Source organism: Amia ocellicauda, chromosome 23, assembly GCF_036373705.1.
Source record: "Amia ocellicauda isolate fAmiCal2 chromosome 23, fAmiCal2.hap1, whole genome shotgun sequence".
Classification (NCBI taxonomy): Eukaryota; Metazoa; Chordata; class Actinopteri; order Amiiformes; family Amiidae; genus Amia; species Amia ocellicauda.
Window position 1 is genome coordinate 5044898 of NC_089872.1, and position 24817 is coordinate 5069714.

General features: G+C 43.5%; 1 protein-coding gene across 3 annotated transcripts in view; it reads left to right on the plus strand.

Annotated features, from left to right (window-relative positions):
* Positions 1 to 24817, plus strand: part of lyst (lysosomal trafficking regulator) — an 88125-nt gene that overhangs the window by 38999 nt on the left and 24309 nt on the right. For all 3 annotated transcript variants that reach the window (XM_066697127.1, XM_066697128.1, XM_066697129.1), the window contains 21 exons: positions 646 to 807; positions 1857 to 2013; positions 5669 to 5895; positions 6162 to 6228; positions 6607 to 6716; positions 6831 to 7257; positions 8058 to 8211; positions 8732 to 8905; positions 9206 to 9366; positions 10698 to 10888; positions 13157 to 13402; positions 13645 to 13818; positions 16095 to 16244; positions 16480 to 16617; positions 16808 to 17006; positions 18986 to 19114; positions 19698 to 20355; positions 23337 to 23517; positions 23655 to 23824; positions 24029 to 24259; positions 24352 to 24518. In XM_066697127.1, coding sequence (XP_066553224.1) covers positions 646 to 807; positions 1857 to 2013; positions 5669 to 5895; positions 6162 to 6228; positions 6607 to 6716; positions 6831 to 7257; positions 8058 to 8211; positions 8732 to 8905; positions 9206 to 9366; positions 10698 to 10888; positions 13157 to 13402; positions 13645 to 13818; positions 16095 to 16244; positions 16480 to 16617; positions 16808 to 17006; positions 18986 to 19114; positions 19698 to 20355; positions 23337 to 23517; positions 23655 to 23824; positions 24029 to 24259; positions 24352 to 24518 — 4273 coding nt within the window. The remainder of the gene's footprint in view (positions 1 to 645; positions 808 to 1856; positions 2014 to 5668; positions 5896 to 6161; positions 6229 to 6606; positions 6717 to 6830; positions 7258 to 8057; positions 8212 to 8731; positions 8906 to 9205; positions 9367 to 10697; positions 10889 to 13156; positions 13403 to 13644; positions 13819 to 16094; positions 16245 to 16479; positions 16618 to 16807; positions 17007 to 18985; positions 19115 to 19697; positions 20356 to 23336; positions 23518 to 23654; positions 23825 to 24028; positions 24260 to 24351; positions 24519 to 24817) is intronic.

Genomic DNA, 24817 nt, shown 5'->3' on the forward strand with positions numbered 1-24817 from the left:
GGTACAGGGAAACTGACAACTATAAATGACTGCAAAAGGGGAAAGGGAAAACTGGCGATAAGAGGGGTTGGCGTTAGTTTGCTTTTATGTTTCAAACTCGCTGAGAAACAACTTGCATAGAGTAGCGTATACAGTAAGGCAGGGTTTCTTGATTCAAGGGGGGGGTGGACCCTGTAGTTTCTACTATTCAATCCAGCCGAGCTCTTGATCAGTTTTGCTCTCCACTTGAGCACCCTTTCATTGAAATGCAGTAGACTCTCGATTATCCACCCTAATGATGTGGAGGATGAACAGAACAAAACACACACTCACAAAACAGTAGGTGTATTTAAACCTAGCTGAGCCCAGAAGGAATTGACAGTTCTTGTTATGGGACTCTTTGATAAACACAACTACCCATTTTTCCAAACCCAAGACAGATCTTGTACCCTCGGTCTTGCATCTGGTTGAATAATTGTTGACAGAGGTTTAAAAAAAAGAAAACTCAACAACAATACAGTGTGGCTCACGAGCTAAAGTACTTTGTAGATCCTGGTCAGAATTTTCCTTAAGGTCCTTTTGGCCATCACGGGGTCCTCTTTGATCTCTCTGTAGTGTTCGGAGTCGCACGCTGCTGGAGTATGACTGTGGGCTCTGTCTCTGCAGCACCCGTCAGTGGAGGTCACTATATGCGAGATGCAGGATCAGCTCTCTCGCTCCGGGGTGGTGTCCTCTGACCTAGCCATCCCTCTCTTCGACTCCCTGCTCCGTGTGGCTTTGGCGGAGGTCTCGACCAACTCGGACGTGGCTGAGGAGAAGATGGAGAGGGTAAGGCCCTGTCCAGCCCTGGTGCTGGTGCAAGCTGGCTGTTTGTAAAAGCACCTTTTCACACATCCCTGGGAGTGTTACATTTAAGACTGATTCAAATCATAATCCTTTCATTTTAAGGTGATGGCTAGGAAAGGACATGTGTGATCTAATCTTTCGTACTGGGCAGGACTCATAATAACACTTGATAGGTCTCCAAGGAGAAGGAATAAACTGTAGAGTTTCCAGCTGCAGTCTGTTTGTCACAAATGTATCTCCTGCTTATGTAACAGCCTTGTCCCCAGGCTGAATGTCCAGATGTCATCATTATTACAAGTCTGTGTTTTTCTCAATGCAAATCACATCAGTACCCCTTTAAATTAGCTGACTGTAAAGGGAAACCTATTTTGTGTCCCCTTAGTTTTTCCCACACATGTTCCCTTGGTTGAAGGGTGCTGCACGAAAAAACTTTAACATACTGAAGTTAATATGCCAGTTATGCTGGCTTTTGCAGAATAGGGGTTTCATGTTTTCAGTCTGCTGCGCTATAGTGTGCTCATGTGAGGCAGAGCTGAAGCAATCTGCAGTGTAATAAACTACGTGAACAAAACCTGCAAACAAGTGATAGATAGATTTTGTTGTTTACACTTGATACACATTTATAAAAAAGCACATTTATAAGCAATTCGCAGACTATTTTTACAAATATTTTCTGTAGTAGATGGAACGGTAACAGTAGGAAAATATTCTGAATCCACCAGTTTATTTATTTATTTTATGGGATAAGCTCCAAGCCCTGCCATAAAGACATTAGAAATCTAATCCAGTTCCGTCTCTCTCAGCCGCAGGGGAAAAAATAAAGATAGATTGTGCGATTATTTATATGTTTATCAAGACACTTAAATGCAGTGGAGAGTTTATATATCTTTCTATTACCTCAGGCTCTTTGAAGGAGCATGGAATGACTATTAAATAGCAGTTGGGTGTACTTCAGACAGCCAGGGTGCTGAGAGCCAGGGCAGGCTCAGTGAGGGCTTAGAGCTCTGATGGTTTTCTTCTGACCCCGGCAGAAGCACCAGGTGGGGGGTGAGTTGGCTGCTCCTCCTGACGACCTGTCGGAGGAGATGGAGGAGTCCCAGGGTAGCAGCATCAAGCTCCCAGAGGAGGAGGAAGGCTACGAGGCGGACAGCGAGAGCAACCCTGAGGACACAACCAACCAAGAGGAGGGTATGTTGCTACCTGGGTGTGCTTAGGCTGTTTGTGTCCACTTTTGAAGAAATCTGTGCAAGTGTGAGCCTTTGCTTTTGTCTGACTGTGTGGGTGTTGCGCAAGTGTATTTCTTTAATGCACATTGAGAACCCCAGTGTTGTTGAGGCTATGTATGTCAATGCTGATAAAACTCAAGTGTGGGTCGGCTGTGTGTCGAGTTGACATGAATTAGTGCGTTGGGAAACAATGCGAGCATATCCTTTCTCCGTTTCTTTGCTTTATTTTTATTTCATCAACACATTGTGTTATTGTCGCTTACAGAGAGGGAGCCTCACTCTTGTACCCGGGAGTGGGCGATTCCTATCCTGGCGGACCAGCGGGGTCTCTTGTTTTCATGCCTCTTCAGGTCTTAATTTTTTTATTGGAGTCATTGTTTGGATCAGAGGTCAAACCACCGGTTCATTCCAGGTCTTAGCCAGTTGTTACTTGAAAGGCCCTCAAGCACTGGAATTACCTGCCCCTGCCCTGGCCTGTGCCTGAGAGGGCCTGGTTTTCCTTTGTAAATGTAAATGTGCTTTTCCCAGTGATACCGTCTGCCGTTTCTCTGATGACTCTGATCCAGCTGCCTCTGATAAGCACACTCAGCCATTTATTTTGTCCACCTGCTTCTTGTCTGCATCAATTTGATTATGTACGTAATATTAAATATGGTTTCATGCGCCTCCTGCTGCTGCTTGACGCACTTGCTCTATGTTTTCCCAAACAACACAATGTGCATCGTGCTCCTCTTGGTCAATGGTGGCGGTATTGCCGTGGCAACCGAGTGAATGGGTATGTGCGTTTTGTGTTCGTTTCGGGCTGTTCAGATCTCATGCTCTCAATTGGAGAGACTACAAGATGACTGTAGAGTCTACAGCTGTACCAAGTCTGTGTCACAGAGCGAAAAAGCCTAATTGCTCAAACTAGAATAGTGGTGGGCATTGCCGGTGTTAGAGGGCTGGATTCCTGCAGGTTTTATACTTTCAATTGGCAACTGATTGAGACCTGGAGGAGAACAGATGATATGACATCATAGGCTAATAACAACTTAGGTAATTAAGCCCAGAGGTTTAATGAAAACTAGAAACCGCTGTACCTTTGAAGTGTTGAACTGCCCTCTGATTTTTAGACTGGATCTAGTTACTAGCTGGGATGGAAAAGCTGTGGGCTGGTGTGGTCACAGTGTGAGCTCTTGTGGCTTTGTGTCTCTAAGCCGTGTCTGCGGCTAATACACGAGTCCTCATTAATTTTGAAGTCAGTCCGGCGAGCCAAACAGTTCACTAATGCAAGGCGGCACTCGTGTGATTACTCTGCCTGGGCAGGGGCTTTCAGTCATACAGTTCGGTGATTCTGTCTACTACTGCCTGTAGTATAACAAGCAAGACTGAGAAAAATAAATTGTATTTAGGGCAGTTTGATCTGCGCTGTCCTGGTTGTTGGGCTTCGTCCGCACTAATGCAACCATTTACTTAACCAATGTAAAATCCACATGGCCTAAAAAATAAAATAAAATAAAAAAACATGGATTAAGCAATTTTAAACATCCTACATTTGAAAATAAATCGGGGCGTTTTTAGTGTCCGCAAAACCAGGGCTGATTTTGGAAACACTGTACAGATCAAATTCCTCTCATATAGGTTGTACATTGGAAAAGGTGAATGGATTATACTTTCCATATTGTGTCTTCCAAATCTTCTAAGGTCAGAGGTCTCCAGCAGGTGTCCTTTATTCGTTTTTATAGACTTTTCACTTGTGATTACTTACGCAGGTGTGGTTTCGATCAATTCGGTCATTTAGAGATCATTTGGAACAAAGGTCCCAATATGCCTTCAGCCCTAGGACCAGTATTCTGCTTAAATGGAACAAGTGACTGAACGGATCAAAATCTAACATGTTCCCTGACTTTAGAAATTGCTGCTGTAGGGGTGACCTATAAGTGTAACTGGAGTAGCACTCTTTATTGGAGACCACTGTTTTAAAGGTCTCAGAGATTTCAGCTGACTGAAATCTGAACACTATACATTTTCTGCTTTGGACTAATAATTAAGTTTGTGTGGGCTGCCTGTGGTTTAGTTATCTATTGAGAGACAAATGTCAGATGTTTAAATGATAAAGCCAAGGCAAGACTTATGGAAAGTGTATATCGGTTACATAAGAAGGCATAATTACTCATGAAATTACGGTCATATCTACATTTTCTCACCCTTTCCTCCTGCAAATGAGCTCAGTGAGGCTGCAGCTGCATGTGTGATGGTTTGGCTGCTAGTGCAATCACATTTTCTCACTATTAATCATGCTGAAATGCACATAAATGAAGAAGAAAGCATTGGAAAGCCCTTAATGAAATAACCAGTGATGTATTGTGACCGGAAAGAAAGCATGCATTCAATGTATCCTCACCAGTCAACCCTTTCAAACTGATTTAAACGTACATGCAAGACTTGTCAGTGATGTTAATTGACAAATAAGATGCGTCTATTGCACTTTTACTGTAATGAATACAGATTTCAGTATCAGGCTAATCACTGATGCTGTGAAATTATTTTTCTTTAAATCTTAAAGTTAGACCAGTGTGTGTTGTAAGTAGTACACTTTTAATTAGTGTATTTAAATGAACAAACTGAGCTCTATTGAATTTGTCGTATTTAAAAGTAATTTATGCTTAAGATAGAAAAGGGCACACACTGATAAAGAGGAATTTACAATGCAATCATTCATCATTGTCTTAAAATTATAAATGAGTATAAAATTTGAGAGCAATTTATTACATTTTACATTTACATTTTATCGATGAAACACATTTAATGCTTCCTGAAGTATAGAAACATTATTTTAGATAGATAAAATCTTAAAAGAGAAGCATAATGTAAAACGTTGTATTGCATTTCCTCCACCTTCTGAGTGTTGATTGTCGTCTTATCAAAGATCTCTACAGATCATCAGGACAGATATCTCTTTGACTGTGTTAATTAGGTGTTGCTTCTTGTTGAATCATTCTTGAGTCTGACAACAAATTGAAAACTGTATCTTTTTAAAACTTTTTAATTATATTTTTTTAAAACAAGAACAGCCACAATAACATTACATATGCCTTATTTGACTTAATTCAAGAAGATGGTTCAAGGCATGTTGGTAAAATATAATGAATTAAAGGGCTTTTGGAAGAAAATGCTACAAATGAAGCATTCCACAATTTGTGTAAAATTGCACACACACAAAAGTGGTAGCCAAATATGCGTGAATGTAATTTGCCTCGACTATTAACAGTTTGCATGGTCTTGTGTTGAATGAGGTGCAACGAAAACCTGAAGACATTGTGGCCCTCCATATTTGATGACCCCTGGTCTAATATGTTGTCCCCCCAGACACCCTCAAACTGCAGTGTAGATGCTGCACTTGTGACTATCTGAGCTGTGATAACATAAACATAGAGGCCTCGATGTGTGCCGTTAAAGTGTGCACGTCATAAAAGGAGAGATCAGGGATAGACGTAAAGCTCTTGTTTCACAGTGGGTCATACCACTTTCTGTGGTTTTGTAGTTAATTTCCACCCTGAACTGACTCAAACCAATACTCAAAATGCACATGATCTATCCTGCCAGTGTGCTTACTCTGGCTGTGTTTGTGTTTTCAGCCACAGTGGTGCGAGTGGAGGCCACCCCCACTGGGCAGTGCGAGCTACGCGGGTTAGCGGACAGTGCTGGGCGTGGGGTGCTGCTCTACCCCGAGATCTGCACCATGGAGCTGCTGCTGCTGTCTGCAGTGCCGTCCCCCGACCTGGAAGTACTCACCCACGTCTGCCGCAGCCTGCTGAGCGCTCTCCGCAGCCACCCCCGCAACGCCATCCTGCTGTATCAGCAGGTGAGACCTCCTACTGCACCCTGCCAACTTCAACCTCCTCCTGAGCCCCTCCAGACAGATAGTCAACCACTATCCATAAAATCCACGGGTTACAGTGAACCATAGTCGTTTTCACAGGTAGTCTATCTTCCCAAGTGGTGCAAGAACCCCAAACCCCTGTTCCTAAAGCTTACTGTACTTGTAACCCCAATCCAATCCCTCAAACACAGTCTAGATACAAACTACATACGCAGATGCATTCTTTCTTTCTCTGATGGTTTCTACAGGGTGCTGTGAAAACAATCCTGGGAGGATTCCAGACCATCTTGAGCCAATCAGACCCTTCCACAGAAGGTATGTTCACAGCTTTGTTTTGCTTCTTTGTAAAGACAAGGGGTTCATTTATTGGCGATGTCAAAACCGATCGCTGACTCGTGCCGAAAGACGAGCTATTATACAGACCGGTTGCTCTGCTTTAAGAAGTTCAAGGCAGCCTTCAGAGCAATTGAAGGCTTGGCATAATGTCAGCATCAGTGATGACCCACTGTGTGCATCATTTTAATTCTCTAATATAGTTACAGGTTTGTAAGTGTGGTCAATTTGGCATCTCTGCATATTGTCTAAATGGAGAGAGGGCCATGGGCAAGGGCCATACTTTTTGGGGGTGGGCTAAGGTGGCATCAAAGCAGGAGTGCGAGCTGAGGTCTGAGAGCAGTGCCCTTCTCTTTGCAGAGTGCCAGGCGGTGCTGGTGGAGCTGCTGGTGGCAATGGTGAGCCTGCAGATCAGGGCCGAAGAGCTGTCCCTGTTGATCAGGCTGTTCCTAGAGAAAGCTCTGCCCACGGTAAGCAGATCCCAACCTGGCATGCTACACACGGGCCACAGTCGCAGGGAGAGCCCAGGGAATAACATTAAGATGCCATTGCCTCTAACCTATGTCTGGCTGGTTCTGTTACAGGAGATCCTCATTAACGGCATCCTCCGTATAGTGGAAGCCAACATGCACATGGAGCCCCTGCATTACCTCTCCTTCCCCCTGGTGTCCAGTACAGGAGCCCCCAGCGGGCTCCCGGGGGGGCCCAAGCTCAACGGGGCGGCCGGGGGCAAGGCTGCGGCACTGCTGAGGAGGGCCAAGGTGTCCCCGGGCCGAAGGGAGGCAGAGGCAGAGAGCCTGAGCCACCACCTGTCCTCCTCCTGGCATGTGGCGCCCATCCACCTTCCCCTGGTGGGACAGAACTGCTGGCCACACATGGCGGAGGGCTTCAGTACATCTCTGTGGCTCCGGGCCCAGCTCCCTGCCGAAGGAGAGGGACTCACAGACAAGGCCAAGAGGCAGAAGAGAAGCCGTCTGAGGACTTTTAGGGACAGCAGTACGGACAGCATAGGTACTGTAGCTTGATGCCGGTCTTAATTTGCCCATGTTTTGTTTGTTCTTGGCTTGTGGTGCTCAAAACCAAAAGAGAAGACAATGTAAATGGTAGGCTACTGATAAGAAGCTTGAATTCTCGTTTTAAACTACATTTGTGTATCCTTTATACAGTCACAAACCCATCTTTTTATTTAATCAATACTTTTGAGATCAATGCCCTAGATTCCAAATACAAAAAAATAATACGACAAAATGAGAGCTACCAAGGCCTTTCAGCCCCTCACTCGAAGGTTAATTAGAGATGGCAGAAGTGTCTTCACCAGCCACTGATCCATTGATTTATGGTGATCAACACCCATATTAAAGAAAAGCTCTTGACCAAGTGGTTTAAATGCTAGCGGAATAATACAATAACATTTTAGTCTCTTTTTGAATATAGTGCCTTTCACTTAAAAAAAAAAAAAAAATCCTAATGAATGTTGTCAGTTTTGGACCTAAAATACTATTGGAATCCTTGTTTGTTTTGTTTATTTAGCAAATCACACCACAGTCTGAGTACAAAGGAACACAAAACACAGGCACTACAGGATTTGTGTAAAGTTTGAAGAACACTGAAAAAGGCCAGTGCAGCTGGGCTGGCCGTTGTGTGCTTAAGGCCTGGGTTAGGCCATTCAGAGTTTTAAATGTCAAATAAGTATTTTTAATTGAATTCTGAGCTCTACAGGGAGCCAGTGAAACGACTCCCAAACTGATATGGTGTTACATGACTGATCAAATGTGATGATTCATATTAGATTGTCCTGGTGCCTCTTGTAGAAGTAGATAAGACCAAGGGGGCAGACCAGCACAGCCCGCCTGGCTCCGGGGACAAGCTGGTGGAGGACGGCTGTCTCCACGTCATCTCGCTGGGTTCCAAAGCGCTGATGCTGCAAGTCTGGGCAGACCTCAACAGTGGGGCATTCATATTCAGGTCAATCAAAACTTTGTCACACTTTCAACACCTGCATGGTGTTTCAGGCCTGTAGTTATGTTGTGGGACAGGAAGAGTGTTCTGGGTAAGGTTGGGAGCTACATTTGGTGACCAATTACTGCTGCTGGGCTGAGTACTAAAATAGATCTATAAAAAATCTATATATTTATTACATCTTATAGATGTAAGAACTTTTAACAATGAGTTGATAAAGTGAAGACTGCCTCTGTGTTCCTTTCACAAGTGAATACATTAGTTTGGATCTAGAGAATCTGCATATATGAATAAGACCTACTATATAGAAACTTTTGTTAAATAAAGATACCTGCAAATAAAATACAAAAGTAAGTACATTTTCATAGAAATATATATTCATAGAATATATTATTGCAATTGAACAACAATGTAAACTTACCAAATACTTAACATTCAATGTATTTTGTTTATTTTTGTCAAGCTAAGGTCAGGTTTTGTCTACGGGGCCAGATGGTCACCCTAGGTGTGGTGGTTTGTTTTGCAGGATTTGCATCGACCCCAATGATGAGATGAAGGCCGGTTTGCTGGCCCAGGCTGAGTCAGAGGAGGGGCTCCTGAGTCCAGACCGATGGCACCACCTGGCCCTCACCTACACCCAGCAGCCTGAGGGCAAGAAGAACATGCGTGGGAGGCTGGTGCTGTGGGTGTCCGGGGAGAGGTGAGCAGACAGGGCTCTCCGTATACAGCAGGTCTACAGTGTTTTCTGGCTTTGGTTCCAACCCAGCTTCCAATGACTGGATTGCATTGAACCTCACTGGAAGCCAATGCAGTAATTATAAATCCGGACTAATATGGTCAGAAGGCCTAGACCTGGTCAAAAAGCTAAGTTTTGAACATACTGTAGTCTCATTGTAAAGGAATTTTAAAGCTAAATACAATTTTCAAGTCAATGAAAGGAAGGAGGGCAAATTTTAAGGGGTATACTGTGTAAGCAATACGTACTGTGTTGGCTCTGCAGGAAGTGTGAGGTCTCTTTGGACTACACCCTACCAAGAAAGTCCAGCTTGTCCTCTGACAGCAACAAGACATTCTGCATGGTGGGCCACTGTGTGCTTTCCGCAGAGGAGCTGCCCAGGCTAGGGGGGCACTGGAACATCGGCAGCCTGCTGCTCTTCAATGGTAATACCCTGGTTTCCCTTGTGTTGCCTTCGTAAAGTTTAGTGATTTAATGATAAGCAAAATGGCAGATAAGCACAGACGAAAATCCCATGAAGTCTGTGACAGAATTCAAACACGATAAATTCATTTGAAGTGAAGAAGCCATCAGGATCTCATTCCAGAAGTCATCTAAAAATAATCCGATTAAGTTACTGATTTGAGAGGGTTGTATAGGATTACGTTACAGATTTTATAAACAGGTTAAATAATTACTATACTGTAACTGAATACGTTTTAAAGGAACCTTGTATCGCACCAGCAGAGAGGCCCTGGAGACTGCCTTGTACTGTAGCATTCCTGTTGATCACCTCCATCAGAGCCTGGAGACCATGAAAGGACACAGCCCAGCTCATGGAATTACAAGTCACTATAACACCTCAAACCCAGGAATGTGGTTGCACTGCATAAAAACAAAGCTAAATGTGTCAGCTTTTCAAAATAGTTCCTGTTTCAGAGGTTCAGTAAACACAATTAATATAGTCGTTACTGTCAGTCTCTCCTCTCAGCAACCACACACTCAATGTGGGGACAATAACGTTTCATCACCGTCTTCAGTTATTACGGAACCATTCCGTTGTGGCTAAAAACAAAATAACTATAATTTATAAGTTTTATTGTTTATTACATTCATGGTCAGTTTTTTGGTCCATCTTCAACAATTTACATTTCTTTATCTATACCCTACAATGGCTGCAATCACTAGTTTCAGTTGTTTACGTGCGGTCGCTCCCGTTCCCTGCATTGTTACCATGGCAACTATTATGTTTTTTACTGCCGTGGATATCAGTTTACACCACTGCCGAACTTAATCCCTTCGTACAATTATTAACTGTAACTGATTTAACAATAATTTTGTAATCTGAATATGTAACATACGTATGCTAGTATATGTAATATATCTATACTTATCTGTATCTATATGTATATAGTGTAAATGGATCCGAGAACCAACTAAAGTGTCGGACATCAGTGAAAGAATTAAAATGTTAAAATAGCAATGGACCGGACACATTGCAAGAACATCAAAATATGGACAAAGGAAGCTATAGAATGGATCCAGAGAGATTAAAGAAGGGCACAGTTTCCCATCATATCGTATTCAGTGCCAACATTTCATAGTACTTTATGTAAAAACACTTTATTTATTATGATGATGATTATTATTATGTATTAGAACATGTTTTTATTTTATTTACTGGGTCCTTTTACATAAAATCTGCTTCCTTTAAGTCGAGATCTTGGTAATTCTATCACAAAACTAAGACTACAGTATTTTTGTGTGTGTTGTCCAGGCTCTAGGATCGGGCCTGAAGAGGCGTTCTACCTGTACGCCAGTGGCCCCGATTTCACCTCCATCATGCCCTGTAAGTACGGGAAGCCCAGCATGCACTTCTCCAAATATGTCACCCTGGAGGGGCTACAGTGTGAGGAGGTCAGGGAGCTGCTGATGAAGAGCAAAGAGGTTGACCCTGCACCACTGGTGGTGAGTGTGTGCTTTATCTACAACATACAACATACTACATATACACTCACCTAAAGGATTATTAGGAACACCATACTAATACTGTGTTTGACCCCCTTTCGCCTTCAGAACTGCCTTAATTCTACGTGGCATTGATTCAACAAGGTGCTGAAAGCATTCTTTAGAAATGTTGGCCCATATTGATAGGATAGCATCTTGCAGTTGATGGAGATTTGTGGGATGCACATCCAGGGCACGAAGCTCCCGTTCCACCACATCCCAAAGATGCTCTATTGGGTTGAGATCTGGTGACTGTGGGGGCCAGTTTAGTACAGTGAACTCATTGTCATGTTCAAGAAACCAATTTGAAATGATTCGACCTTTGTGACATGGTGCATTATCCTGCTGGAAGTAGCCATCAGAGGATGGGTACATGGTGGTCATAAAGGGATGGACATGGTCAGAAACAATGCTCAGGTAGGCCGTGGCATTTAAACGATGCCCAATTGGCACTAAGGGGCCTAAAGTGTGCCAAGAAAACATCCCCCACACCATTACACCACCACCACCAGCCTGCACAATGGTAACATGGCATGATGGATCCATGTTCTCATTCTGTTTACGCCAAATTCTGACTCTACCATCTGAATGTCTCAACAGAAATCGAGACTCATCAGACCAGGCAACATTTTTCCAGTCTTCAACTGTCCAATTTTGGTGAGCTTGTGCAAATTGTAGCCTCTTTTTCCTATTTGTAGTGGAGATGAGTGGTACCCGGTGGGGTCTTCTGCTGTTGTAGCCCATTCGCCTCAAGGTTGTACGTGTTCACAAATGCTTTGCTGCATACCTCGGTTGTAACGAGTGGTTATTTCAGTCAAAGTTGCTCTTCCATCAGCTTGAATCAGTCGGCCCATTCTCCTCTGACCTCTAGCATCAACAAGGCATTTTCGCCCACAGGACTGCCGCATACTGGATGTTTTTCCCTTTTCACACCATTCTTTGTAAACCATAGAAATGGTTGTGCGTGAAAATCCCAGTAACTGAGCAGATTGTGAAATACTCAGACCGGCCCGTCTGGCACCAACAACCATGCCACGCTCAAAATTGCTTAAATCACCTTTCTTTCCCATTCAGACATTCAGTTTGGAGTTCAGGAGATTGTCTTGACCAGGACCACACCCCTAAATGCATTGAAGCAACTGCCATGTGATTGGTTGGTTAGATAATTGCATTAATGAGAAATTGAACAGGTGTTCCTAATAATCCTTTAGGTGAGTGTACACAGTATTATAAGGCTTGCATGTTCTCTTCAAAAAATGAACTATAGCCATCTTACTGTGAACAACATGAATTTGTATATGGAAGCTGTGACAGAAGTTTAGATGGTGCACAAAAAAAAAGGAATGAGGATAGAGAGTAATATGAGTAAATAACACAACTACTTAAAAAATACGCTGGGTTTGCATGCTTAATTGTGCTTGGTAATTTCTGTGTAGGTCATTTAAATCATCCTTGATGTTTGCATGCATCCTTCCACATGCAGATATGCTTTTAATGTTGTCTTCAGAGCTGTCAGTGTGGAAAACAGGGTAAAATGGTTATTTCTCTATGGACACGCTGTTCTTCCATAATATCTATCCAAATCTGTGATAACGGAACAGAGACGTGATGAGGGACTGGCTGTTCTTCATGTAAAAGTGGAAACATTTCCATCACTCCCAGAGAGCTTTTCTGCTAGTGAAACTGTCTGACATATGAAATAAGGATTTTCAAATCGCCTCACTATTTCTAAAGAACGTTCCAGCTCAAATCGAAGTTCAGGCACTTGTCGCATCACTGTCACAGCTAGCGTGTTTCAGAGTGGAGCAATAGGGATTCACAGATTGCGACCATTTCACGTCAAAGTGCCGAAAATGTCTAGCATTTATCATACTGGCATTTCTTATCACTTCCCGCAGCAGCCAGTTTAACTCATTATCTCATAAACTCCTCAGTGGGCGTGACGGACGCTTACGGCCACGTCTGGCACCAGATAGTTAACCGTCCACAAGACCTGGATGCGTCCGCCAGTGGAAACAGGGCATAAGTTGCCCTGATATAGTAATTACAGTTCCTCAACATTTATACAATGGCACACTTTGCCCAGGCTCCAGTGTAATCTGTAAGTTATACCAATTCCTAGTTGAACATGACAAACCAAAAAAAACAAATAATGATATAGAACTACTGCTTCTAATGAAAATTCCCATCATAACAATGGGGTTCGTCCACGCCATTCTGTGTTTGCAGGAGAGCCTGGCAGTTGTCTATACCCCAAGCTGCCCTGCCCAATACACCATCTACGAGCCTGTGATCCGCCTTAAGGGACAGGCCAAGACGGTGGCCTCCCAGAGACCCTTCAGTGTCAAAGAGGTGCTGAGCACAGCACTGGAGCCCCACTCCCTCCGCACACTGTGCCCCAGCGAGCCCCAGGGTCTGCAGAACGTCCTGCACAGAATCGGGGGCACTGGAGCCTTCGTTTTCCTCTTCGCCAGGGTTTGTATCCTTTATTATCATTGGAATCTCCCCCTCCCCCCTTCCAATTTCCCCCTGCTAAAGTGTTTTGATTATTTCCCAAAGATTTATACACAAGGATTGTATGTGGAGTTTGTGGTTATTGTTGGTTATTATATGTCCGTTTGTGATTTATGTGCCATCCTCCCTCTCTCTCTCTCTCTCTCTCTCTCTCTCTCTCTCTCTCTCTCTCTCTCTCTCTCTCTCTCTCTCTCTCTCTCTAGGCAGTGGAGCTCAGTGACTGTGAGAAGACACAGGCGCTAGCCTTACAGGTGATCTTGTCTCTGGTGAAGTACAACCAACACCGGCTGCATGAAATGGAGAGTTGTCATGGCTACTCCATGATTCATCAGGTCCTCATCAAGTCCAAGTGCATCGTGGGATACCACATACTGAAGGTCAGCTGCCCGGCACTTTAGCATAGTACTGCAAGAGAGAATGGTCTGGCTGTTGGGGATGGCGTTAACTGGAAGGATTAGAGAATCACACCGTTTGAGGGGATTGATGCTTAAAATGGAAAAGTTTGCAAGAGTCTGTGTTGATGAATTGGCACCAGGTTGGATGCTGTGAGTAGGGCCCTGTGTTTTGCACTTAAACTATAGTTCAGTCCTCCAGGCCCAAGAGGCCTATATACTTCCTCATCAAGCCACCTATTGAGCAGTCATTGACAATCATCCTATTACTTTACTTAATCATCTCAATTAGCCATTCTATTACTGCAAAATTATTGCTAGCACAATGAATAATAGAATGACATTAATGGCTGTCTTTGATTTAATTGTGTTTTTGTTAACAATAAGTTGCATTCAGTATAATTCAGTTCTTTCCAGGAACACACCTGCACCTTGTCATCAGAAGTGATTTTAAAATAGACTTATCCCTTCAAGTACCCATCCCTGAATATTTGATACATACATATATACGCACGTGTGGGTGTGTGTGTGTAAAATACTGAAATAGAAAATCAGTTACATAAAATATTTATTGTACAGCATATGCTTATAATGTAAATAGAAAATAATAATAACCAATAGTAAGGAGCACTAAGATCTAATGCAGTGGTTCCCAAATCGGTCCTGGGGGACCCCCTACCCTGCTGGTTTTTGTTCCAACTGAGCTCTCAATTACATAATTGAACCTTAATTGAAGTAACAATCTGCTTAGATTTTACTTTTTAAATTGTGTAAGAAAATATTTGTTTCTTCAATACGTTTTTTAATATAATTCTATACTTAACCTACAACCCCTACTGTTTAAAATAATTAAAAGTCTCTGATTTAGGAAATTATTAGTTCAATTAAGGGTTCAATTAAGTAATTGAGAGCTCGGTTGGAACAAAAACCAGCAGGGTAGGGGGTCCCCCAGGACCGGTTTGGGAACCACTGATCTAATGAAAGCAAAGATCTAGTGTATATGTTACTATAAAACTTAAGCATATAAAACTTTTTTCTACCCTGTCAATTTGATCCATGAAAACTTCACCATATGAAGAAATGTGTCTTTTAGCATCCACAGAATTGACAAATGTATCTAAATTGGGAAATTTAAGTATTCTGATTTAATCACAAATTTCATGTCTTATGTACATCAAATTACACCAAATTGCAGTCTCAATCTTTCCTTTTACACCTGAATTTATTGACTGACCACTAATAAACATCATCATTATTTTCTTGTTTTAATTAGTCGCAGCTTAACATTATTTCATTATTACTTATTTGAATTGAACTGAAGTGGCTACAGAGACACCTGCAGGGTAACAAAGGAATTACAATCTTAAAAAATTAAGTTCACAAGCTTCAATGCAGTGAAATGCCAGGTTTCTCCAACATTTGTTCCTGAAGATCACGTTTCCAGTAGGTTTCAAAAGACAACCTAAATCTGCAGTGAACAGACATTTCATTCCGGTCATTTAAATCATTTGGAATAAACACCCGAATATCTAATCAAAGACCAGATCATCGCAATATGTAGGACTTGACATCCAGCTTCAAAAACATTACTTCAAAATAAATTATTTTTATCAGCCGCAAAATGAGGCATTATCTTTGTGTGCTGCCAGAAAAACATCCTTGTTTAGATGAACTAGCACTTCTTATTCAAGTCTTATTTATTTTCATTTTTTTAATGAAAGCTGTTGAGGACTGAGATAATTGCGCTTTCCGGCTTGCCTACTGTGGATGCTAATAAAGTCCTGATTGTATTTTCAACTGCTAATGGACTCTTCTGTCATAAACTGCCTTACTGGTATAATCATTTAACAAGAATGTTTAGAAACTGCTCGTGATTCAAAATTGATGTTTTAAATTAGATGCAACCTGGAGGAGAGTTTCAGATTTGGGATTTCATTCAAGCGGACTCATTTTGCTGTCTTTCGTACACCCAAGAAATACAGTTATGGTTCTACAGGGTAAGGCCTCAACACCAGGTGTAATGGTCTGTGGTGAGAGGACTTAGAGTGGAACTTCCTACTTATTAGTTAGTAATCCATATTGCCAACAAGCTTTAAGTCAAGTCTTCAAAATTGGAAAAATAACAACCATATCAATTTAGTTTCTACAGTGTATTGTAAACATAACTTCTAGGCCTCTGTCTCATTCTGTTATCGCTGTGCTTTTGTTCCTGAGTTAGCAGCGGCTTTGAACCCCATTTCTCTGTCGTGGTTTGTGCTCAGACTCTGCTGGACGGCTGCTGCAATGGCGAGATCCTGGCGGTGACTGAGGACGGCCAGTTCAGGCTGGATCCTGAGTCGCTGGCTGTGGTTCAGGACCTCAGGCTGTTGTCTGAGGTGCTGCTGGACTGGAAGATCTGGGCCAAGGCTCAGGTAACTATGGCTCCCCTTCTGTGGATGATTTTCTGATAAAGTAGTACACTTTAAAACCATTGAGGTCTTGGCTCTTCTCATAAGGCAGTCCATGCAGGAATAGACTTTTCTGGTGGTGAGAGAGCAGGCCGAAGTGGAAACACAAGGAAAGGCACTGTGGGAAATGATCTCCGTATAGCCCGGTGTATTGTCTCCCGCTGTGCCGGTCTTAACAGCACTATCTCTCCTCTCTCAGAGTGGGGTTTGGGAGACGCTGCTGGCAGCTCTGGAGATCCTCATCCGGGTCCACCACCCTCAGCAGATGTTCAACATCAGACAACTGCTCAAGGCCGAGGTGGTCCAACGATTTCTGCTCACGTGTCAAGTTCTGCAGGTACATCGCCAGTCCCTGAAGATCTGCCACAATACCTAACATGTTTTCCCAGCCTTCTGAAACTGGTGGTTTAGCGTGACCTAGAAATCTCTGGCCTGGGGATCTCCAGAACCCGGGCCTCAGACCTGAGGGAGCTACAATGCTGTGTAGTGCAATAGTCTAATAGTCCTGGTTTTCATTCATCCCCCAGGAGCACCGAGACGAGTACCTGACTTCCATCCCTCAGAAAGTGTGCCTGTCCTTTGTGAAGATCATCCAGGAGGTTCTGGGCTCCCCCCCCGACCTGAACCTTCTCCGGCTCATCTACAACTTCCTGCTGGCTGTGCACCCTGCCACCAACACCTACGTGTGCCACACGCTCACCAGCTTCTACTTCTCCCTGCACATTGGTCAGTCCAGACACTGCCTTTATTATATTCCTTTGATAATGTATTTAGAACTGTAAGGTTTATTTGACACCTTCCCACATCTGTTTTTTTTTCCCTTTAACAAGAGAAACAGATGCTAAAGTTTTATGTACAGTTAGGTCCATAAATATTTGGACAGTGACACAACTGTCGTCATTTTGGCTCTGTATGCCATCTCAATAGATTTGAAAGGAAACAATCAACATGCTTTAAGTGTAGACTTTCATCTTTAATTTGAGGATAGTTACATCCAAATTGGGTGAACGGTGTAGGAATTACACCCATTTTTATATGTGCTCCCCCCATTTTTAGGGGCTCAAAAGTAAATGGACAAACTGACATAATCATGAATTAAATTGTGAGATTCAATACTTGGTTGCAAATCCTTTGCAGTCAATGACTGCCTGAAGTCTGGAACCCATAGACATCACCAGATGCTGGGTTTCTTCCCTGGTGCTGCTCTGCAAGGACTGTACTGCAGCTGAAGTGTTTAGGACTATATTATCTGCTCAGATTCAGACTCATTGGACGGCGCTTCACAGTACAGATAGGCAATGACCCGAAGCATACTGTGAAAGCAACCCAAGACTTTTTAAGGCGAAGGAGTGTAATGTCCTGCAATGGCCAAGTCAATCACCTGACCTGAATCCAATTGAGCATGTGTTTCACTTCAAGGCAAAACTCAAGACAAAACACCCCAAGAACAAGCAGGAACTAAAGTCAGCTGCAGTACAGGCCTGGCAGAGCATCACCAGGGATGAAACCCAGCATCTGGTGACGTCTATGGGTTCCAGACTTCGCAGTCATTGGCTGCAAATAATTATGACAATTTTCACTGTCCAAATATTTATGTACCTAACTTTATATGCCCACCCCATGTGTGTACTGCCTTTCCTTCCAACTTGGATCTAAATAACTTAGGCCGCCTTAATGAACCCCTTAATTGAGTTATTTTAGTTCTCCAAAACAAAGACCAAATTTGTCTTGTCATCTTAGAGAATTGTGCTTCTCTCTTTTACCCGTCTAAACTACGGCTACTATAGTCTCATGCCTTTGAATGGAGTTTGACCACGTGACTGAGAGCTCGGTACAAATGAAAGCTTTAAGACTTGAGGCATTCAGAAGACCAGAACTGAGGAACCGAGTAATCGCTTCTGTGTGACTGAGGGTTCCTGCGATGTTACAAAGTCGATTACAAATGAAGACAAAGAAGGAATATGAAAAAATGGCTTCCTCAGAATTCTACCTTTAGTCTTAACTTAATAATGGCTTTATCTGTTGGCCAAACCACTCATTTGATTAAAACAAGTCTCTGGAGAAGGAACAGGAACCTGAATCCCCAAGGGGGTGATCAACCTGTCAATCATCTACTGGTGTGCTTGTGAAATGCTTGTCATAGTTGTTATAGTTTTAGTTTTAAGTCATAGTTAAGTTGATGGATATTTTGTATCAACTTTATTTGGTGCTTTTCAGTCTGATTCCAAAACCCCAACAGGGCCTAATTTGTGATAAGAAAAAATAGGTTTGAGGGGTAACTACCATTTATTGGACAGAGCTACAGGCTAAAACATCTTATTTGTAACAGACTATAAGGACAACTATACACTGAACTGAAATGAAAATCCTGCATCATTTTTCTGTACTAAAATTATGCCAAAATGAGTGAGTGCTGACTTAATAAACACTGCCCACAGCATGATTAAACCTTCACAGATTTTTTAGGAAGAGATAGAGGGCATAAAACATAGGTTCCTGATGAGATGTACACATGTGTTTAGACCAGTTACATTAATTCACTGTGGGGAAGAGTTTGTGAAACATATGTCTGAAAACCCTCTGGGATAGATGTACTGAGAGAAAAATAATGATTGTAATCTATTTTGAATTGTAATCCACATCTTTGAATGAGAAGCATTGCATGAGGCATTTAGTGCATTCACCCCACTGTGTCTGTGTTGCAGATGGAAAGCTGTATCAGGAGAAAGTGCAATCCATCATGTATCTCAGGCATTCGAGCAGTGGGGGGCGGTCGGCAGCCAGTTCCACGCTCTCGCTTTCCCCGACCAGCTTCACAGAGGCTCTTCCTGAAGGTATTTCACTGCATTTCATGTTACCCTTCACTAAGCTGCAAAAGATCCACTGCTCACTGGAGACCCTCTCTCCAGAGCCCAGTTTTATCAAACAAGAGACCTGGAAAAGGTCAGGGTATTCTCAAGGGGGATTTCCACTAAAAAGATCAGAATCACATCCTTATTACCGTGCCTAAAACCATACTCCACGATCCCAGGCACGCATTTCAGAGAAGACACCTTAGCCAATATTCAACCAGCATTCGTTGTTTAATTTTTAGTTCCACAGTCTCACTGTTCAAAAATATTGTAGTCCTGCACATCATTTGCTGCATCTTGAAGAGGATGTTGTTTCTTTTATAGATCAAATTTTGTTGTGTTACTTCAAATTTCTGTTTTGTCCTACCACTCTGAAAGTGTGTCACAGTAACAGTTTACTTTCTGTGTTGAGTCACCCCAGTCAAAAAACATTACCTAATAATAATAGTAACAAAATTTATATAAGCTTCTATTGGTTTGTGAGTTTGTGTGTGATTTTATAAAACTGGGAATTGTGGGAATCAACACCACGGAGAGGTCTCCTAATTTTCCTTCCTGTCCCCAGAAGTTGTTGTGGTCCCCGCTCCAGAACACAAGACCAACACCCTGGGAGAGAGCCAGTCCCAGCATTCCCCGAGCCTGCCGCCATCTCCCAGCCCCTCTCCCTCGATGCCCTCCCACCTGGGGGTCCAGTACGAGGGGGTGCCAGAACACGAGGGCGGGTCCCCAGGGACCCGGGAGGCCCACGGTAGCACGGAGACGCTGAAGACGTTATGTGACGAGCGCTTGGTCAGCAGCTGTGAGTCCGCCCAGACCATCTCTGACTCCAGAGAGAGTGGAGAGGCACCCCTGGTCTCCCACATTCCTGTCATAGGGGTGGAGGGGGAGGAGGAGGAGGAGGAGGAGAACGGCAGAGAGGAAGGCCTGGGGGATGGAGGCAGTGACAGCAGCTTTCAAGGAGTGGAGGGTGAAGACCGCTTCGGCTCCCCAGTGGAGGAGAGCATCCGGCGGCCCGATAGCCTGAAGGGAATCCAGTCCTTCCAGAGGAGCCAGAGTAACTTTGCCAGCCTGGGCCTGGCCTTCCCCGCGCAGAATGGCTCCCTGGCCATTGCCCGCTGGCCCAGCCTGGCTGACCGGGGCGTGCTGCCCGAGGACTGGGAGAGCTACACCTTCTCCCCCGGCTACGAGCGCACCTACAGCAAAGCCGACTCCATCAACGACAGGTACTGCCAGCCTACTAACCTGTCTGCTCTCGTTTCATGTAGCGGTCTGCAGTTCAGCTGCATTTACAAATACTCGTCAAGTCTTAGGATTTCCAGCCCTCTTCAGAAATAAGTGAAAGTGTATAATCCCGGCCCAGTTCCCAGCCAGTCAACTCATCTGTTATCCAAGTCTGGCTTGCAGGAAATTCACTTTTGAAGATGACCTTCTTGTGCCTGTTCACTGTTGCAGCACTTTAGTTTAGAACAGATGTCTCCTACCTCCTTTTGATTGCAGTTTTTAAACCACAACAGACCCAAATATGTCACACTATTAGAAAATCATAAGCTTTTAACTGACTATAATCCCCTATTTTTTATGGTCCCACCATGACCTACCACAACATCCTGGGATTCACTCTGTTAATACTTTAATTCATAACTCCAAGTAGTCAATCATATTCTCTGCAGAGACTTCAAGTTCGTTGCAGGCTTTAGCAATTTGTCACACTGCGTGTGGTCGGGCTGCACTTGAGGCCATTTGAAAGAAAGCTCTCATTTGCTGATAAGTGCTTCCCGTATTGATTTTGCACTGCTGAGTTTACTGTGTACACAATTACAGCATGTATAACCCAAAGAGCAATTGTTATCCACCAGTGGAACAAACAGCATTGAACAGCCGCTAAATGTCATGCTGACCCACATAGCGTTTCTGTCCCAGCGTTAAAATGAGAATCATCTTACAGGGGAATGTGTCTGAGACTTCTTCTGGCTGCGTAGGAATCAGAGAATCAATTTTCTTTACACAGCTTGAGCTTGTAATAGAGCTTGTGTCTCCCAGTGATGAATTGTGATGGACTCTACAAGATGTCGAAAGCGTTCCACAGGGATTCTGGCCCATGTTGACTCCAATGCTTCCCACAGTTGTCAAGTTGGTCGGTAGTGGATCTCTACTCCCAATATCTCGTCCATCTCATCCCACAGATGCTCAATTAGATTGCAATCTGGTGACTGGGCAGGCCACTACAATGAGCTGAATTCACTGTCATGTTCGTGGAACCATTCCTGGACAATCCTAGCCTTGTGGCCTGTGGCATTATCCTGCTGAAAACATCTATTTGCCGATGCATTATAGGAACTGGGATTCATCAGACTATGTTTTTCAATCCTCCTGTGTTTTCATTCCTATGACGAGTTGTGCATTCTTTTATGGGTCTTTCGGCACCAACATTGTACTAGACTGTATGTAGCCCATCTGTTTCGCTGCACAATTCATGTCAGCATCCTTTGGTCTCTTTTGTCATGAACCACCTCAACCACTGGCCTGCCGTTGGCTGGATGTCCTTTGGGTCATCCTTGATACACATGGGAAATCGATGACCGTGAAAAATCCAGCAGCGTTGCAGCTCTTGACACACTCAAACGCCTGGTACCTATTACCATGCCCTGTTCAAATGCACTTAAGAGCTTACAAACGAGAGGAGGCCATTCAACCCATTGTGCTCGTTTGGTGTCCATTAATAATTAAGTCATCCAAGGATCCTCTCCAGGTTATTTTTGAATGTTTCCAAATGTTCAGCTCTCTGTGTGAAGAAGTTTCCTGTTTCTGTCATGAATTCCTTGAAGCCCAATTTCCATTTGTGTCCCTGCAGATCTGATGTGGTTGATGCCTTTCATGATTTTGATTCCACATAGTCTTCTCTGTTCCAGGGTGAAAAGGTTCAGTTCTCTCAGTAGGACATTCCCTTCAGACCTGGAATTGCTCTCCTCTGAACTGCCTCTAGAGCAGTGATATCTTTCTTGAAGTGTGGAGCCCAGAACTGTGCACAGTATTCCAGATGAGGTCTAACTGATGCACTTAAATCTTAATCTTAAATCGTGTTGCCCATTTACCCTCAGAATGGCACACGTACACAATCCATGTCGCAATAGTCATGGCTTAAAAATCCTTCTTAAATTTGTCTCCACCCCTTCATCTACACTGATGTGGATTGAACAGGTTACATCAATAAGGGATCATGGCTTCCACCTGGATTCACCTCGTCAGTCTAATTCATGGAAAGAGCAGGTGTTCCTAATGTTTTGTACACTCAGTGTATATTTATGAAGTCAGAATCAGTCAGCGAAGTCAGTTAAAATATTTTCTAAAAGATGGGAGGTGTAATTAAAACAGCTCTGGCAGAAAATCAATTGTGCAGAAAACGTTCTGTTATCACTGCCCCTTTGAAATGTACAAGCCTTTTTTGATAATCCATTCATTCATGCTCTTTCTTTCATGGACAAAGTGCACTGGGATCTAAACCATTGTCCTTTAGCCTTTGAAACCCTGGATGATCAAAGATTCTCAAGTGACACGAGATTTCAGAAGGAACAATTGTAGGCGATTATGTGAACTAATGCATTACATTGTTGAAATAAATTATAGTGCAGGATATCACACATTTATGTCCTGTATGGTGAAGTTATTATACACCACAACTACCAACAGAACCTACAATTCTGAGTGACAAACAGCCTGAAAGTAAGATCCTTTCGAAATTTATAGTTACGGACCCTTTAGACTATAAAGACTCAGGAACAGTGCCAAGGCTGCAACTGATATTTTTAAATTTGCTTTAGCTTGCTGTCCTTAGTCACAGCAAAGTCTTGAAATTTAATTGCAGCAGTCATGCCTGAATCTCTAAGCCTTTTGACCGGGGCTTTACATTGGTGCCAATTACATAGTTTCCACTTCCTTTAATAATGTGCCCCACTGTATTCATAGGAGCGAGACCTTTACCAATTCAATGCAATAAAACTGACCTGTTATTTTAAGCTTTTTGAGGGGACTAGGAGCAGGTTCTTTGGAGTTGACTGCATGGTAATGGCTAGAGCTGGTATTAGAAGATCTTGCCTTTCTTTATGACTAGAGATGAATAAAATCTTAAAAACACTATCATAAAGTGCTTTTGCAAATGCTTTCAAAGTGTGAGAACCTGGGCTTCATGTCTGTGCTCTGCTCTCAGGTCCAGCTCGGAGGACTGTCTGGTGCTGATCTGCTGCGGTCTGTATGAGCTCCTCAGGGGGGTGCTGCTACTACTGCCTGACATCATGCTGGACGAGGTGATGGACAAGCTGGTCCAGCCTGAGGCCCTCATTGTTCTGGTCAACCACTCCTCTCCTCTCATACAGCAGGGCGTGATGAAGGTGGGCCTCCAATCTACAAACACCCTCTCCCTCTCCTCTCCTCTAAAATATCGGAAGAACAAAACCTAACCATTTTATAATTGTTATTATCATTTAATATGTCGTCATTGTTATTGGTTTCTTTCTCTTTCCTCTAGTTGCTCGATGCCTACTTTAACCGGGCCATTAAGGAGCAGAAGGAGAAGTTCTTGAAGAATCATGGCTTCTCTCTGCTGGCCAACCAGCTGTACCTTCACCAGGGCACGCCCGGGCTCTTGGAGTGCTTCCTGGAGATGCTGTTTGGGCGGCCAGTGGGGCTGGAGGAGGAGTGAGTACAGGATGTAGTACCATAGGGGCAAGGTTGCCTCTCAGAATATGTAGCCGCATGAAGTTCACTCACTGGCTGCCCGTACATCATAGGCCATTTGGAGTTTTTGCTTCAGTGTCAGACTGGATGTAAATCTGACCAAGCATAAGCTTTTGTACTGGCCCTTCAACCCTCATTTATATGATTGGCTGGCTGTTGTTGTAGTCTGGACCTGGAGGACATGGAAGAGATCGACCCCTTCAGGAAGAGGTGCATCATCCCGGTGCTGGGGCTGATCGAGAACTCCCTGTACGAGAACACACTGGTGCACAACACCCTGTGTGTGCTGCTGCAGCTCCTCAACGCCTGCCCCAAGCTGGCCGACATCCTACTGGACAACGGGCTCCTGTACGTGCTCTTCAACACGCTGGCTGCCCTCAACGGCCTGGAGAATGGGTAGGACTCGCCACTCCGCTCTAGCATACCCCCAGCTTTACACTTACCTTGGCCTTGATTCAATCATTGCTCCCTCCGGTCTATTCCTGCAGGATCCCACTGAATGATTACAAGCTCCTGGTGTGCGATATCCAACAGCTGCTGGTTGCAGTGACTATCCACTCCTGCAGCTCCTCTGGGTCCCAGTACTTCCGCATCATCGAAGACCTCATCACCCTGCTGGGCTTCCTGCAGACCAGCAAGAACCAGCGCACACAGGGTATGGGCATCTCTAGAATACCACCCAGACTCACATATGTATGCACACAATCACTCACACATACATGTTTTGCCTCCCATCTTTTCTCACCATATTTGTATTTTCTATTCCTATCTCCAGTCAAATTAAAGTCCATATGATGTGAAATAAAATAATTTGTGGCAATTAAAACAAACAACTGTAAAAAGCTGAAAAGAAAACAGTGCATCACTGAAAAGCGCTAAGCCTCCCCTAGTTTCAATTTATACAAATCTTACACAAGGACATCCCTTTATAATTACTGAGCACAAGGAAGTTTT